Below are 17,243 nucleotides of genomic sequence, written 5' to 3' on the forward strand. Positions count from 1 at the left end.
TCCCCGGTTCGGGAGTTTGTGGGAGAAGGATCCGTGGGGGGTGCGGGACCTCCGAGCCGCCAGGGGGCGCCATTCCTTATCGCTGCCCCAGGCGCCGCGCGTGCGCAGTGCGGGGGGCGCGCGCGAGCCATGGCGGAGAGCCCACAGCCGAAGAGGAAGCGGGAGGAGGAGGGAGAGAAAAATGGCGGGACCGCTACTCAAGGCGGCGCCGCCGCCGCTTTCGCGCTGTCGGACCTGCGGGTGCGGCGCGTCCTGCGGGAGTCGGCGCGGGACAAGATCGTGTTCCTGCACGCGGAGGTACCGGGGAGTGGGGGGGTTTTGGCGCCCGCCGCCATTTTCCCCGCCCCCGGGAGGCCCCGCCCCCAGCACCGAGTAGCCCCGCCCCTTCCCGGACAGGCCCCGCCCCCGGCCCCACTTGCCGCCAGCCCCGGTTATCCCGGTCCCGACCCGCTTTTCCAGCCGGTCTCTGCCCAAACCGGGCTAAGAAGGCGGCTGGAGACCTTACTGCAACCGTCTTGGTATAAATTAGTGCTTTTGGATTGAAGCATGTTGTTGGTGCTTGGTAGGTAAAGTGGCGCTGGATTGCGAGCAGCACGCCGACTCTGGGACTGTAGATAGTACAGCTGTTACAGGAAAGGTTGTAAAAAACTCTTGAGATTGTCGAACCATGCAGCTGCTTTGGCTCCTGTCTCCTGAAGGTGTGCATCCAAGCAGAAGATGAGGATAAGGAAGGTCCAGGCTGTTCCTGTGGTCTCGAGGTGTGGGTTGCTGCAGTACCTGAGCTGGGCACAGACATCCCGCTCTGCCCTGTGAGCGTGTCAGGAAAATCCACAGACATCAGAGGATTATGTCCACAAAGGAGATAGAGGAGTCCTTCAACTTTATTGAATAAAGGGAGAGAGTCCACTGGTGCAGACACCTGCGGGGTTTTCTCTCTTGGTGTTTCAGAAGGCGCAGTTTCCCTTTTATCCCAACATGTTCCCCTCTGCCTTTCCCCATTGACAGAGGTACCAGGAAAGTCCAGCCTTCCCAAACTCCCTACCCCATGTCCCCCTTAAATCTTTCATTTTCCCCCAAAGTTCAGCACTTCAGCCTTGTGCAGACCTTTGTCTCTTTCATGAGCCAAACTGCCCAAAGTCAACAGAGATGTTAAGACCAACTTCAAAGACATTAACACCCATCAAATTGTTTTTAAAGGTGTTAGTACATATCTTCCTTCTCAAGCTGGAAGGGTTGGGGGAGCCCCAGGTGAGCCCCATTGCTCTCCCCGGTGCTGTGGTGAGGCCTCACCTGGGTCTTGTACAGACAGGAGTGATTTGGGGGTTGTTCCTCACCCAGCACCTCCCAAAAAAGGCACGCTGAGGCCACTGGACTGGGGGCTGTGGTTCCTTGGAGCAGCAGTAATGCCCCCTGCCCCAGAAGTTGCTCCTTTGCCCTCTTTCTGAGGAGGGTCAGAGGTGAAATTGGTCAGCAGGAAACCCGGGAGCATCTGGGGACATGCAGATGGGCTGAGTCATTGCCCACATCCCCTGCTCCCCCAAAAACCACCTGTGTTCCCTGGTGGGGAGCAAATTCCTGCTGGGCTTCCGGGCAAACGTGGTGTTTATTTTTGGTTGGAATGTCTGGTCTGCAAGGGGGTTTGGGCATGAGGACTGGGGGGTTACAAGGTGCCTGCCATGATCCCTGACCTCAGACTGTCCCCCCAGTGCTGGATTGGTGTTTGCTGATGACTTTATCCATTCATATTCCAGAAGATTGGCCTCTCTGGAGAGGGCACAGATGCTGTAGTCATCCTGGAAAAGACTCCTTTCCAGGAGGAGAAGATCCCAGACCTGCTGAAGAAGCCCATGAACACGGAGCTGCAGATGCAGAATGACATTTACTGCACATTCTACCTGAGCCCTCCCCCAGAGCTGAGTGGTGAGTGCCCTCAGCCCTGCTCAGGGCTCCAGGGAGGGTGGCTGGGATACTGGGATGTGGTTCCTGCCCATTCCAGAGGGAGGGATGCAATGAGAAGAGCAGGTGTCATTCCAGGACCTGTCAGTGCCACCCTGGTAATGACAAGGAGCTTTTATTTGGGGGAGGATTTAAGTGCTGGTAACCTCAAGTGCTGAGGCAGATGAGCCCCATTCCCCTGCTGATTTCAGTTGTAAAACTCATTTAATAACCAAGTATGACAAGGACAGATGGGCAGGTTGGGGAGCTGCAGTGGGACTCTGGTTCCAGTAAGATGATGTCCTGCAGTGGTGTTGTCCAGCTGCCACTGGAAAGTGGGGCTGGTCTTTGGGAACTTCAGTTTAATCACAGAATCCCAGACTGTTCTGGGTTGGAAGGGACCTCAAAGCTTGTCTTGTTCCAACCCTCTGCCATGGGCAGGGGCACCTTCCACTATCCCAGGCTGCTCCCAGCCCCATCCAACCTGGCCTTGGACAGTCCCAGGGATGGGGCAGCCACAGCTGCTCTGGGGAGCCTGTGCCTGCCCTCCCTCACAGGGAGCAATTCCTGCCCAATCTCCCATCCAGCCCTGCCCTCTGGCAGTGGGAAGCCATTCCCTGTGTCCTGTCCCTCCATCCCTTGTCCCCAGTCCCTCTCCAGCTCTCCTGGAGCCCCTTTAGGTGCTGGCAGAAGCTCTGAGGTCTCCCCAAAGCCTTTTCCTCTCCAGGTGGGCACCCCCAGCTCTCCCAGCTGGCTCCAGAGCTCCTCCAATCCTCAGAGCATCTCTGTGGCCTCCTCTGGACTTGCTCCATGTTCTTCCTGTGCTGAGGACCCCTGACCTGGAGGCAGCTCTGCAGGTGGGGGTTCACCTGAGCAGAGCAGAATCACCTTTCACAATTAATTCAATGTGAATGCTGGTATATATTTAAATTCTGGAAGTGCAGTGATAAATTCCGTGTCAATGCTTTCATAAACACAATAACAGCCAAACAGGTTTAATAGTCACAATTAATCCAAGTGCCTTAAGTAACATGTTGTCGCAGGGCCAAGTTAAATTTTCAGCATGTTGGATGTGCCTTCCCAAAAATGCTCCTGTTTTAGCTCTGTTCCCGTGGTGTAGGAGGTAGAACTGTCTGGATTTGTCAGCTTCAGTTGTGCAAAACTCCTTTTTCTCCTGAGAAGGACTTAAAATTAAAGATTTTGTTGTTACAGCGAGTTTTAGTCTGAGGAAAACACCCTACAACAGCACTGAGGGTGTTGTTGGAAGACGTTAAAGCTCCTCTTTTTTGGCTGGGAAAGCTCCTGCTTTGGGTGCCTGCTGTATTCCAGCCCAGCAGGAGTTGCAGTGATTCCCACGAGGTGGCATTGGAGGACTGAAATCCCCTGGGCTGCCTCCAGCTGTGCCTTTGCCTTCCTTACAGCACGTTGCTGCAGCGCTGTGAACTCCACATTGCTCTGAAAACAGAATTCCTTATTTTGTTTCAGGCTTATGCCAGGTGTGAACCCCCTCCTGCATGTTTGAATGGGGTCTAAGCCTCTGGCTTTCTTCTGCCAAACTTTTATCTTTTTTTTAATGACTTTTAAATCTATCTTGAAAAGGTAAGTTTTTGCAGAAACATTAGCCAGTGGTGCATCTTTGCTTCCCACCCCTCTCCTTGGCATCTCTCAGCTTTGGGTGCTGAACAACCCCAAGGAGGAGATCAGGAGGGGGCTGTGGACCCTGGAGCTGCTGTCCAGGCTCCCTCAGTTGGAGTGGAGAGCAAGGAGACTCCTTCTTTAGAAACAATTAACAACAAATAGCTGTTTTGTGGGCACACTGCATGAGCTGCAGGGAGGCAGCTGGGCTGGCACAGGGGAAACAGCCCCGAGTGTTTCAGGAGGGGAAGGAAATTACCCTTCGGAGCTGAGTCACCGTAGCTGACATGAGGAATGCAGCTTAAAAACCTAAACAGGAGGAATTTCCTGTAAAGCTGCAGTCAGGGTTTGACTGACCTGGGATTGAGTGGAAATGTGGAGACCCAGGGAGCCCCTTGCACAGGGTCTGTTGGTTGTCAGGTTGGAGTTACAGGTTTTATCTCCTGGTCCTTGCAAATTTACACTTGGGTACAAGATACAGTTAAATACTTTGTAGAAATGGCCACACTTTGGCATTAAACAGCTTCATGGAGCAGTCCTGTGTTGTGTGATGGAGGAATTCACCTGGGGGATTTCACAGCTGAGCCCTGGCACACTCAGTCTCTTGCATTCTGAGGTAAGATAAACCTCGAGACAGAGGAAGTAGTCTCAAGAACAGGGTGTGACTCGTGCTGACACTGTGAGGAGCTGCTCCAGAGCTTGTTTCTCAAAGCTGCCTCTGTGGTCCCACTTACCTGGGGCTCTGCATTCAGCTGGAAGTGGAAGTGGAGACTCCCTTCACTCTTTCCCCAGCTCTGTGTTGGAGAGAGTCGGGTGCTGCTCCCTCTGTGCAGCCAAACCAGCACAGGCTCCATGCAATGATGACTTGTTGGATGGTGACACAGGGAAAGGGAGCCCAAAGCATTTTACTTGAGCAAACAACTCCCCTCTGACCTGAGGGAATTCACTCGGGGAAGATGAATTTCACTCTGCTGAGATTTTCAGGTCTGGGAGCACACCAGTGTGAAGGCAGCACCAGATGAGTCTTGCTCATCTCATTGATTTTACTGCATGTGTCAAGGCTAAAATGGGAAATAACATTTGCAGACAGGCCAGTAATGGTCAGAGTTTGTCTGAAGGGCAACCCAAGCCCTTGGAGTGAGGAGAGGGGACTTTGTGAATTGGTGTGGAGTGGTGTGTCAGAGCTGATGTCACTGTGCTGCTACCAAAGGCAACTTACCATGTGCAACTTATTTTAAGGCCACTTTCTGCACGTTGCCTTGATTTAAGAGGCAAGATTTAACCCTAGATGTGAGAGGAACCCCCAGCCTTGGCTTTCCCCTGCAGGGAGAGCAAGGGCTCTTTCACAGACAGGGAAACACTTGCCTACTGCCAAAAGGCTGGATTGAGGAAGCCAGATGGTTCAATGTACACAATCCCTGATAATACCTGGTGTCTCACTCCATTTACCAAGGAGAGCTTGGTGTTTGTGGCAAAAAGCAGCCTCTTTGTGCTTGGCTGCTGCAGGGCTGTGTTTCTCCAAAGCTGTGCTGGTGTGATTTAAGAGCTCTTATCAGTCCTCTAAGGAGTCTTTGCTGCCTGGCTGCAGGCTGAAGCTGATTAAAAACATCTCAAAACAAGCACAATGGGAGAAACTCTGGCTCCGCTGCTCCAACATGGGCTGGAGAAATTGTGGGAAAAATGGGAGAGTGTGGAAGGAAAGTTTTCAGTCATGCAGGAAGCAATCCACATCCTAAAAAGAGTCTGGTTTCAGGCAGTGAGGAGCTGGAGAAACTTGCAGGAGCTGCAGTGGGAAGGCTGGTTCTTCTCCCTGCATTTCCATGCTTTGGCTGCCTCTGGGGTTTGCCCAGCCAAGGGAACTTCTTGCATTTACACTTAAATAAAAAGCTTGAGCCTGAGGCTGTGGGAGTGTGCGGGGTGGTTTGGAGGGTGGTGGGAGGTGTCATTATGCTTTCTCTGTTTTGCAGGGGTGGTAAACTGCAACTTTCCTCTTTGCAGTGCCTGTTGCAGCTAAAGTCCCCTGAGCCCCCAAGTCCCCCTGTCCATGAGCCACAGGGGCCAGGGCAGCCTTTGCTGAGTCCCTTTCTGCCTGCTTGGCTTGCCCTGGCACGTACTGGCCTTGGGAACTGTCAGCTCTTGCAGGCTTTATCCTTTGCAGCTTTAATTCATTCACTAAAGAGTGCCCCAGCTGTCTGGGACAAAGCCATGGGCATACCTGGCTGGGGCTGGGTTGGGATCCGGTGTTCCCGTGTGACCCTTGTGCTGTTGGGATTAAAAAGACAAAGAGACTCTTCAGGCAGTGGAGGAGATTCTTTATGTATTTACTTAAGACATTTTACCTAGAAATTAAATTTAGAATTTACCTAGGGCTGCATCCAAGGTGCTGTCTTTCTACCTGATGGTGGGAAGACATCTCAGAAGTGGGTGCAGCAAGAACAAGGCTTGTAGAGGAAAAGAAAACCTGCAAGACTGCAAATGTTGACCTGCCTGTTGTTCCCTGGCCTTGGCACCTTCCTGCACCATGGTCAGGTTGATTAGGGGACTTGTAAGTGAAAACTCTGCTTCCTGCTAGCAAAGAGAAGAATAAGCACCCGTGCCAAAAGGAGAAATGGGTTCTGCCTGCCCTGTGTGCTTCTCCTGGCTCCCTGGCAGGGTCAAATCTGTCTAAAACAGGCTGGCAGTCGGTGTTAATGCTGCAGTGGGGTGGGAGAAGAGTGTGAGGCCTCTCCTCACTGATAAGCTGAGCTGGAGAGGGATTTTGGCAGAGCCTGGGGACAGTGTGGCACAGAAGGGGATGAGGCATCACTAGTGAGCTCGGTGTAGCTCTCTGCTCGTATTTCATCCTCTCCTCCTGACAACAGCTGCCTCCAGCCCTTTTTCCCTTAAGCTCCCCAAAAGCTGTTCTGATCTTCCCTTTGTCCTGGGTTGTGTTTTCCTCTCTTGGTTTTATCAGGAGAGGGGAGAAATGTGTGCCTGGTCAGTCTGAGCCTCCTTTTCTCGTGGGCAGTTTTCCAGCACTGTGGTGTTTCCCCTCAAATGCCCATCATAAAGTGACCAGCCTGGGCAGTTGTTTTCTGCCTCCTGCTCATCCAGGTTCCTTCAATTAAACCTCCTGACTTTTTATAACCTCCAGTTAGTTAATGGTCAGCCCTGTCTTCCAGAATAAACCACAGATGCTCCGTGGTGGCCGCGGGCTGGCATTCAGGAACGGGCTGGCTGATGTGACTCAGATGTGAGCACAGACAATCCCTGGTGCTCCAGCCAAGCTTAGAAACCCCCACCACATGTCCAGCAGTTCCCTACCCCCATGTCCAGGCCAGGGCAGGTTTTTGGGTGCCCCCACAGCCTACGTGCTGCTCCAGTGCACACTTGGAAACTGGAGCGTGGCCATGTGCCAGCCCTGGAAAGGCTTTGGGGCGAGCCTGGTCTCGCTGTGGATGTTTCCTGCAGCCAAGCCCGGGCTCAGCTGGAGCTTTGCATCCTGTGTGCAGCTCCTAAGGACTGTCAGGCTCTGGGCAGGTATCAAACAGCCTCTCTGGCTGCAGTGATTGATGCTAATTAGCATCGCTGGGGCATTTTGGGGTTGATGAGACCTTTAGAAGGGAAATAATCATAAGTGAAGCACAGCCTTTCCCCTGCCTCCTCTTCCAAACATCTGCTCAGCTGCAGCTGCACATTAGGGAGTTCTATGATCTCTCATTTAAAGCGCCCTAAGTTCTCTCCCCACCATGAGCAGCCACCCCCAAATTGGGGAGGTGCCAGGGAAGCCATTATGGGCTTATTATCGCCACCCAGTACTGAGGGGCTTCTGCCACAGTTCCTGCTCTATTTTTGGGGTATAAAATCAAATTGTGAAAGTTTCAGCCTGAGGCTTGCTGTGATATTTTATCTTTTGCCTTTTTTTGTTTTCTCCCTAGTGCTTTGCTGATCTTTTTAAGTTAGAAGAGCTACAGCCTTGTCTTTTTTTTTTTTTTTTTTTTCTTTGGTATTACATCATCCTGCTAGAAGTGCTAATTGAGTCCTGGAAAACAACCTTGTTTGAACATGTGTATGGTGGGAATCAGACCAGACTGCCCTTGTGGTTTGCATTTTCATATTTCATGTTACCAGCATTTTCCTGTGGATTTCATTAAGCTGGGTTTGGCATGGAATGAAAAGGCAGAGTCTCTCAGATTGTGCAGTGCTGACCTTAAAAAAACAGAAAGCAGAAAACTAAAAAAGACTCAAACCACCCTAAACCCTGGCTCTGGGAACAAATAGGTGTTTATATTCAGTGTCTAGCTAGCCTATATATATACTTAAAGGCATGAAGCACAATTTGGTGTCCTGGTGTGTTTGCAGCCCTTAGTTTTCTGTGGCAGACCCTGGGCACAGACTGCAGCCCCAATCACTCACCTCAGTCTGTTTTGTGCGGGGTTTTTGTAGCCCTTCCTGCACTAAAGTTTATATCAGCTGTGTCAGCTGGGGAGGCAAAGACACTCCCGTGCCCTTGGAGCACCTTGGAGCTGTGGCAGGCTCCGTATCACACATCCAATCTTGGCCAAAGACGGATGTTTTCCGTGTGTTTTAGCCCTGTGGGTAGGATTTACTGCTGCTGGCCTCACAGCTGCCAGCTTGACAAGGTGAGCACTTGTATCTTGTTTAGTGCCACAGAAATTGCGCAGCAAAGTTCTAATCTTGAGGCAAACAGAAAAAATGTTTTGGTTTTGGCAGGGTAAATGGTGAAATGCTTTTTGTGAGCAGAGGGTCACTCAGCCCTCTTCCCTTGGCTCATCCTGAGTTGTGTTGACTTATCAGCTCACGTTGCTTGCTCTGGATCTGTCCCTGTGTCCTTGACTTCTTTGCCTCCTGTTCTTGGGGCTCAAAGCCAAGCACTCTGACTGAGCTCTGGGAAGAAGCTGTTCCTTGGACTTCATCTGGGTTTGTGGCCGGATGAAGTAGCTGGGTGCGTCCTGTGAGCTTTGAATTTAAGTATGAAGAAGATGTGTCTCTGTCCCCAGGGTCGTGTTTCTGTCCTGGTTGTTGACTGCACATAGACACTGCCCTGGGAGCCCCACCTCTGCCCTGATGTTGCTGATGGGTGTGAAAGAGTGAGTGTGGAAAAACTCAGACAGCAAACTCCTGCACCTGAACTGGAAAGACAGGCCCTGGCTGTGCCCTTGGCTTTTTCTTCCTCCAGAGAAGCAGCTGCAGTGCAGGAGGTTAAAGCACTTGTTTTATTTCCATGTCCATTCTCCCTCACCTGCTCTTCAAAGTGTCTTACTGTGGCTTTTTTTGGAAGGGAAAACAAATTTGGGTAGGGACTGAAGGAAGCAATGTTGGGTGGTAACTCAGTCACCGTGTTTGTTCCTAGAGATCAAAGCCACAGTGGTGTACCCTGCCACGGAGAAACACATCCAGAAATACCTCCGGCAGGAAGTGCACCTCATCCGGGAGACCTGGGAGGATTACAAGGACATAACCCTGCCCTTCATCCAGTCCCAGAGCTTCAGCATCCAGGTATGGGTACCACACCCTCTCCTGCAGACACAGATGTCTTTTTGGTCTCCTCTGTTGGAAGGTTTCTCTGAATCCCAGGCTGGAGAGCTGGGAGTGTTCTGCCCCATCTCCCTGGTGCTGAGTTGTCAGCTCGTGGTGCTGTCCCCTCTTATTTGGTTGGCTGGGACATCCTTTTCCATCTTTGCAGAAAAATGTTTGCCTTGGAGTTGTATTTCAAGTTGCCTTTCCCAGGGTTTCTGGATAAACTCTTTGAGGTTTTTTTTTTTTTCTCCTTTCCAAGGTTGGCTTCCTGGGCATTGGTGCTGTTCACTGGGCTTCTCAGGAGTCTCTGGGTTGTTATGGAAATGAAAAGGCACAGATTGTACTTGGATTTCTGCATCACAACTCACTCCTGTCATTCAGCCCCTCAGTCCTTATTCCATGTGGTGAAACTGTTACTTTTAGTGGGCTACTTGCCCCAGGCAGCCCCAGCTTTTTCCTTGGCTTTATCCTTTTTTGGCTGTTTCTCTTCTTGTCTTTCTCCTTTAGAGACCAGAAGAATACAAGTCTGTAGGGATCAATTCATGCCAGCCTTTGCAGGAGGAGGAATAAACCCAATCTTGGGGCTGCTGAGGCTCTTCATTAAAAATAATCCCCAAAACTAACCAGGAGCCTTGGATGTCCCCCTCCCCTTATCCCATTTTTCCCGCTGCCTTAACCAGCAGCATTTATTAGCTGGAGAAAGGCAAATGTGTGTTTCCACCAGGCCACAGCCTTCATGGATTTTTTTCTCACAAATTTCTTGTGTTTCCTGGTGTAGCAGCTGCCTTTAGGAAGCACTTTGAGCTCTCAGTGCCTCTTCCCCCAAATGCTTTTGAGCTGGTTTCAGTGGAAACGTATTCCTGGTGAGCATCAGGAGCATCTGCTGAGAAATCATGCTCAGCATGGTCAGCCCTTGACCTCTGGGATTAAATAATGCTGTTCCTTGTCTTTATCCAACTGGTTTTGCCAAGTGGAAGGGGAAATGTGAGGGGTGACAGAAATACCAGGGGACTACAGAGGCGTCTGTGTTTCCTGCTGGAGGATACAAAGTGTGGATGCTTTTGGGATAATGGTTTTATTGTGGTGCCAGTCCCTGGACATGTGTTCTGCTTTGCTGGGTTTGTGCTGGGAGCAGCAGGAGCAGAGAGCCAAGGATCTGCCCATCACGAGGCAGCCTTGGGTTTAAAATTCAGCTCATCTGATTAGTGAACTTATTTAGGGCACTGATAGCTTGGCACTTGTGATCAGAGCAGGCATAAAAACCCCAACAAATGTCCATTTTCTGCTGAGCTTCCCCCGAACTTTCCTCCTGGGGTTATGGAACAAAGTGAGCTTGTTGCTTGTCATGCTTTTAGGAATCATTTGAAGAATCTCATCTCTAAGATGATGCTTAGGAGAAAAAAATAGCAATTTAAACAAAAAGTCCCAGATCAAGGGACGAGAAGTATTTTTTTTTCCCTCCAGACGTATTCAGGTCAGTTCACAGCAATCCTAAATGTTGATTAGATTAATTAAACTCTTGATGGATTCCTCCAAAGTGTCTGGTGTGCACAGCACCACCAGCCCAGTTCACTTGGTGTATTTGTGAAACTGGCTGCACCTTCCCCCCCAGGTGAGTACCTGGGGCAGCCACAATATTTCAGACCTATATTTGGTGGGGAAAATGATGTTTCCAAACATTTTCAGCTTCCAAGCTTTAGCGATTTTCTGCTGCCTTGTGTTACCACCTTCCTGGCTGAGGACTCTCTTGCCAGTTCAGTACTTAAGGCAGGCTTAAGCTGGAGCATAACATGAATTTTGGAAGTGTAAAGAAGGATGCTGAGCTGAGCCAGGGAGAGCAAAGACACTTATCTCTGGTCTTCCTCTATCACTTATCCCTGGTGCCTTCCATTTCCATAACTCTGCTCTGAATGGTGCTTTGCCTTGCAGGAGGAGCACGGGGGGATAACCAGAGCAGGGATTACAGGCAGGCTGGAACCTTCAGTATGGAAGAAGAAGAGTGGTGAGCTGTTTTCTAATCAGCCAGGGAGCCAAGAGACATGCATTGCCCAAAAAAAACCCCACAGGCCTTTCATATCCCTGCAGAGAGCTGCCAGCAGCCAGAGCCACATCCAACTCTGCTCCTTCCTCCTTGAATAGGGAACAAAAACAGCTGAGTTCCCTTCCCAGACCTGCTTGTAAAGATTTTGCTGTAGCTTGCAGGGTAAAAAAGATGTAAACAGCCCCATGGTACTGCAAGAGGTATCCACAGGAGCTGGGTTCCACTGCTTTTTACTGAAGTGCTCATAATATTCTGGAGTTTATTGGTTGATGAAGTGTTTTATGGATAATTCATTACAATTTATTTGGTCATCCTAAAATAAAATTGGGTTGTTTTTTTTTAAATCTGTTCTAGTTGCAGAGAATGTGCAGTAATCCATGCACTTGGGCTAAATGCACTTGAGATGTTGTTCTTTTTATTCTCTGCTGATTTATAAATCCCTTATTTCTCTTTCAGTGGGTGTACAATATCCTGGAGAAGAAAGCTGAGGCTGATCGAATCGTCCATGAAAACCCAGATCCTTCCAATGGCTTCGTTCTGGTTCCAGATTTAAAGTGGAATCAAAACCAGGTTGGTTTGCTCCTCTAGTGCTGCCTGTCTGAAGGTATTCAGAGACTTTCAGACTACTGAGAGCACCCTGAGAGAGTGTGAGTGGGTTTCTGTGCCCACTGCTGTTAGTGATGGCATTGCCAGGCCCTTTTAGCACAAGCTGATTAGAGATGCTGCAGACCCAATTGTCTCTCTGCTGCTGAGATGATGTATTTATTAGATTCATTTTCACTTGCCCATATCAGCCTGAACATTGTCAGGATGTGTTCAAACCAAAATCTTGTGTCTTTGTTCTGCTGAACTTGTCTATGTTTTTTTTTTATTTATTTCTTTTTTTTTTTTGCAAGCCTTGACTTGAGGTGCAGCTGTGTTGTCCTTAGATTCCTGCAATTAACTCTCCTCCACAGTGTTCAACAGATGGTTCTTGGCTGATGAGCTTTACCCCTTGTGGGAGTGCCCACTTGGTGAAAGTGATTTTTAAGATCAGGCTGTAATCTTAAATTGAGAATTATTCCTTGGGTTGCAGCTCCCTTTCATGCTTTAACTTTGGGGAGGTGAAACTCCATACACACAGCCTTCCCTTGAAATTGGTGGCAACAAAAAGGTTCCCATGATGTTTCTGATCCTCTTGTGCTTCTGCAGGAGGCACGTGAGGAGAGTTGCTGTATGATTAAGACTTAGAAATAGAAATTAAAACCCCAAAAAATGGGAACACAAGGCTGCTGGTGGGGAGCTCCATCCCGTGTGTCTGTGCAGGGAGCAGCTGTTTGTGGTGTGGAGCTGAGCTGTCCTGGGAGTCCCTGCAGGGTAATGTCAGCACATCACTGACTCCAAAAATCCCCTGTCAAGTGGTGATGGGGTAACTAAACTCGAATTTCCACTTGGTCACCAGAGGCACAACCTTCTTCCTGATGAGATTTTGCAGCACAGGGGATACACCTTGTAGGATGTGCCCTGTTCAGTGCCCTCCCAGTGGGGCAATATTTAGGGATCCTAAAACATGCAGCATGTTGTCCCTTTCCTGGCTGTGAGCAAAGCCTTGGTGGAAATCCTGCAGCCAAGCTTTGCAACTCACATCTGGACTGGGCTAAAAATTTGTGCTTTGGCTTTTCTCTAGAGACCTGTTGCATCCACATCTCCCAGCTGGCACAGTCAGTGGTAGGATTTGTCCTTAGGGGAGGTTTCCTGGTGTTCCTGTTGCCTCTTGGAGTGCTGAACAGGATCTTCTGGACTCCTCCACAACTGCCTGGCTCTGTCTGCACCCCAGTCATCCCTGGAGCTATCCAGGCCCTTTGCACTCCTCCTCTCCTTCCCAGGCAGGCGAGGCAGCCTCCAGGTTGCCTTTGAGCCAAGGAATTTCTTCCTGGCTGTGTGTGGCACTGAGCCAGAGCTGATCCTGACAGCCCCAGGGTGGCCTGGGAATGCTGGTTCCTTCTGCCACATCCCACCTGACAGGCAAAGCTGCTGAATGAAATCAGGGAAGTGAGATGCAGCTCCCAGCAGGACTCAGGATTCCCTCAGAAATCCTTTCAGCAGTGTGGCCTCACACTCCTTTAGTTCCTGGGCCACAGGTCCTGTGAATTCACCTGTGATTATTTCAGACTAATGGGTAGGGGGGTAAATTTCTCTTTAGCACTGTGAAATCTGCTGGCTTCAGCCTTCTTAGTGCTGCTGCCCAACCTTGATAGTGGTTTGAGTTGATTTCTTGGGCTGTTTTTAATTATTTTTTGTGTGTGTTTTTTTTTTTTTTTCTTCCACAACTTTTGAGTTGGTTTCAGATCCTCAGGAGGCCTGAGGCGTTGCCTGAAGCAATGCCTGGCATGATATCATTCCAGGCCTTTTTAGCAACAGGCTTATTTGTTTCAAACAGCAACGTGCAGATGTTGTTGTAAGGAGAAGAGCTATTTGCTTTTCCTCTCACCAGCCAGCCTGGAGCCAGAGAGCACAAGCTGATACACCACCTTTTTCTGGAGCTGTGCATGGGAATCTAATGGAGCCATGAGCATGGCTGTGCAGGAACAGCCCTGTGAAGGGTCCTGAGAGCATCCCTTGACACAAACATCTATTTCCAAAGAGCTGCATTGGCTTTCTCAAAGCCCTGGAGAGATCTGCTGGATCTCAAATATCCAAACCATCAGTGTTTATATTATAAAGTCACTAACTGAGCTGGTGGAAACTGGGATTTTAATTTTTTTTTAAAGTGTAACGATCCACAACTTTGTGTCGTGTTAAACATTGAACGTGCTGAGTGTTTTGGGAGATGCCAAAGGTTTGTCAGAGAGCTGCTCAAGGGACATATTTTAACTGCCCTGGGTTTGTACAAGTGACCAATTAGGTCTTGAAAATTGTTATTTATAGAACTGATGTGACTCAAAAGTGGCCAGCTGTTTGCAGAGTAGAAAAGTGGAGAGCTTATCACTGGGGGAATTTTAATTTCCAGTTTTGGCTGCTGTGATTGGCTGTAAATGCATTTCTGAGTGTGCTGCAGACCAGCAGTCACTGTGGGGTTTCTCCAGTTTCTCCAGAAATGATGCTTTGAGGTGCAGTGGGATTGTGGGTGAGCACATCCCATACTGGGAGATTCAGGCCAGTTGTGGGTGTTGAGGACAAGTATCCCTGTATGGCACAAGTATCCCTTTATAACATAAATATCCCTGTATGGCACTAGAATCCCTTTATAACATAAATATCCATGTATGGCACAAGTATCCCTTTATAACGCAAATATCCCTGTATGGCACAAGTATCCCTGTATGGCACAAGAATTCCTTTATAACATAAATATCTCTGTATGGCAGAAGTATCCTTTATAACAAAAATATTCTTGTATGGCACAAGAATCCCTTTATCACATAAATATCCCTGTATGGCACAAGTATCCTTTATAACACAAATATTCCTATATGGCACAAGAATGCCTTTATAGCATAAATATCCCTGTATGGCACAAGAATCCCTGTATGGCACAAGAATCCCTGTACAGCAAAAATATCCCTGTGTGGCACAAGAATCCCTGTATGGCACAAGTATCCCTTTATCACATAAATATCCCTGTATGGGCCAGGATCCCTGTCTGGCAGCCAGGGAAGCTGTGAAGGGCCTGTCAGGTCCCAAGCCCTGCTGTCCCCCTGTGCTGTGTGTGTCCCCTCCATGCCCTGCGGTGTCCCCACAGCTGGATGACCTGTACCTGATCGCCCTCGTGCACCGCCGCGACATCAAATCTCTGCGGGATCTCACGGCCGAGCACCTCCCGCTGCTCAGGAACGTCCTGCAGGAGGGGAAGGTGAGTGTCAGGCTGGTCCCACTCTGCTCTCCTGGCCAGGGAGAGCTCAGCTGCCTCTGCAAAGGCACTCCCTGTTTTTTCTGGGAGTGTTTTTTCTCTCCATCAGCACCTTCCCCAGATCATGCCACGTCCAGGTGCTGTAGGAACGCTCTCTGCTTCCTGTTAGCAGTGAGCTCTTCCTATTAACAACCCTGTCCCAATCCCTTGCCTCTTGATGTGTTTTTCCACAGGGTGTGTTTGGGAGATGGATGTGCAACAGCTTCTCTTTCCCTCACTGTGTTAGAATTTGGAAAGTAATTGCACCAGGGAAGGTGGGAGATTAATTAAGAGATTAGTCAGGGATTGCAGAGAGCGTGCTGGAGCTGGCCGTTGCTGTTTATAGCTTTAATTACACCGGCTGGTAACGGATCCCTGTTACTTTTCCAATGAGTTGGAGTGATAAGGGTGAAAGGGAAAGTGATAGGGGTGGATGGCACATCCCATCGTGGAGAGATAAAAGTGGGGCAGCCAGAGGCCTCGCTCTATTCCCACAGAGACTGAAATGGAGGGTGGGGAAGAGCTCTGTCCTTCCAAACTTCCCCCTTTCCCTTGCTGTGAGGAAGCCCAACTCCCTTTTACCTTTCTCTACGCCTTTCCTGCCATCCAGGGATGCTCCTTCCCATCCATTCCAAGGCTTTGTCAATGCTGAGCTCTCTGTTTCCCCTCTCAGGAGGCCATAGGGAAGCGTTTTGGTGTGCCTGGCTCCCAGCTGAGGATCTACCTGCACTACCAGCCCTCCTACTACCACCTGCATGTGCATTTCACTGCCCTGGGCTACGATGCCCCGGGCAGCTCTGTGGAGAGAGCCCATCTCCTGGCTGATGTCATCGACAACCTGGCCATGGACTCCACCTACTACCAGAAACGGGCTCTGACCTTCCCCCTGAGGGCTGATGAACCCCTGTTTAAGAAATTCCAGGAGGCAGGAAAAGTGTGAGGAGGCAAGAGGTGCTTTTGTATAATTTTTTTTTTTCAATAAATACCCAATTTTGGGGCTTTTTTTATTTTTACGGTTGTGTTCATTTTCTGTTTTTAAACTCTGTTTTTTGTACAAGGTGGGGCTAATGATCCTTTGCTATGGAAACCGTGTTGTCTGTTCAAGTCCATTAAAACATTGATTGAATAAACCCCTTTGAGTGTGCTGGATTTTACCTCCAACTGGGCACCTGTGGGATGCAGGGGGCAGAGGGGTTGGGGTGGGAGTGGCTGTGTGTATCCATCTTTTCATCAGCCTAAATAGGGTAGTAGGTAGAGGGTCCAAAAAAGCCCTTCTATGCTCAGAAAGCTTCATGTGTTTCCTACAGATTTACCCCTGGGATTGAGATTGCAGCTTTCCTCAAGCAGGGAGGGGTGCTTTGCTCCAAAACACCAGTGACTAACCCGAGTCCTCACCCTTCCTGTCTGGCTGTGTGGAGACAGGACTGTGTGCTGCCTGATCCCCAGCCTGAGCCATCACCCCTTTGCTGCTCCTTAGTCATTTGTGTCTGAAACAGCCTCCTGTGCAGGGCCAGCCCCTTCCTCACAGCTTAAGGGTGTGCAAGGATTATGGGTTAAAGCCCTCAAAAATAAATAATACTGCTCTTCCTTCTGCTACTAAGGGGGTGGCAGGATGGGCAAGTGGCAGGAGTTGGATTCAGTGATCCATTGTGGTGAAAGACCCAATTTCTATACACCCAGCCATTGATTCCCTGGCAGCTTCTCCCCTGAGCACCAACCTCTAAAAACTTCATGAGTTCCTGCTGCCAGAAAGGGCTCTGGTTTCTGGTTGGTAACCAGGGATGTAATTGCAGGAATCATCTTGCTGCTACCCCAGTTCTTTGCTCTTTTCCAGACCCTGAGCTCTAAGAGGTTTTTTTTTGGTTTTGTTTTTTTTTTTTTGTTTGTTTTTTTTTTTTTTTTTTTTTTTTTGCTGATGGGGGAAAACCCAGATGTGATTTATTTTTTCCAGGCTGCTGGCTGTGCTAGAGTGAGGCCTGGAGCTGGCTGGAGAGAAGTGGCATCACTGGAGCTGCCCTGGGGCTCTGCTCAGCTCAGCTCATCCCATTTATAAATATTCAGGTCAGGCAGCTCCCTGGTGCCTTTTAGCAGCAGGGAGAGGCAGAGCAGCTGGATGCAGCCACCTTCCCTTATTTCTCTGCAGAAATTCCCATTTCCTGGGTGAACAGTTGGGCTTAATGATCTTAGAGGTATTTTCCACATTATTCTTGGAGTCTAGAAATGCAATCCATAGTGAGAAAGCTG

At 49.5% G+C, this 17,243-nt stretch overlaps 2 protein-coding genes across 2 annotated transcripts in view; both read left to right on the forward strand.

The window, feature by feature from the left end:
- Positions 1–17,243, forward strand: part of TIRAP (TIR domain containing adaptor protein) — a 383,808-nt gene that overhangs the window by 4,766 nt on the left and 361,799 nt on the right. The window lies entirely within an intron of this gene.
- On the forward strand, positions 43–16,298 carry DCPS (decapping enzyme, scavenger). Its single transcript, XM_083877967.1, has 6 exons — positions 43–297; positions 1,752–1,920; positions 8,924–9,069; positions 11,588–11,701; positions 14,853–14,963; positions 15,673–16,298. Exons 1-6 carry the CDS (start codon positions 130–132, stop codon positions 15,937–15,939), a joined length of 975 nt encoding a protein of 324 aa, XP_083734093.1. The 5' UTR covers positions 43–129; the 3' UTR covers positions 15,940–16,298.

Source organism: Zosterops lateralis (genome assembly GCF_965231275.1).
Source record: "Zosterops lateralis genome assembly, chromosome: 25".
NCBI classification, from domain to species: Eukaryota; Metazoa; Chordata; class Aves; order Passeriformes; family Zosteropidae; genus Zosterops; species Zosterops lateralis.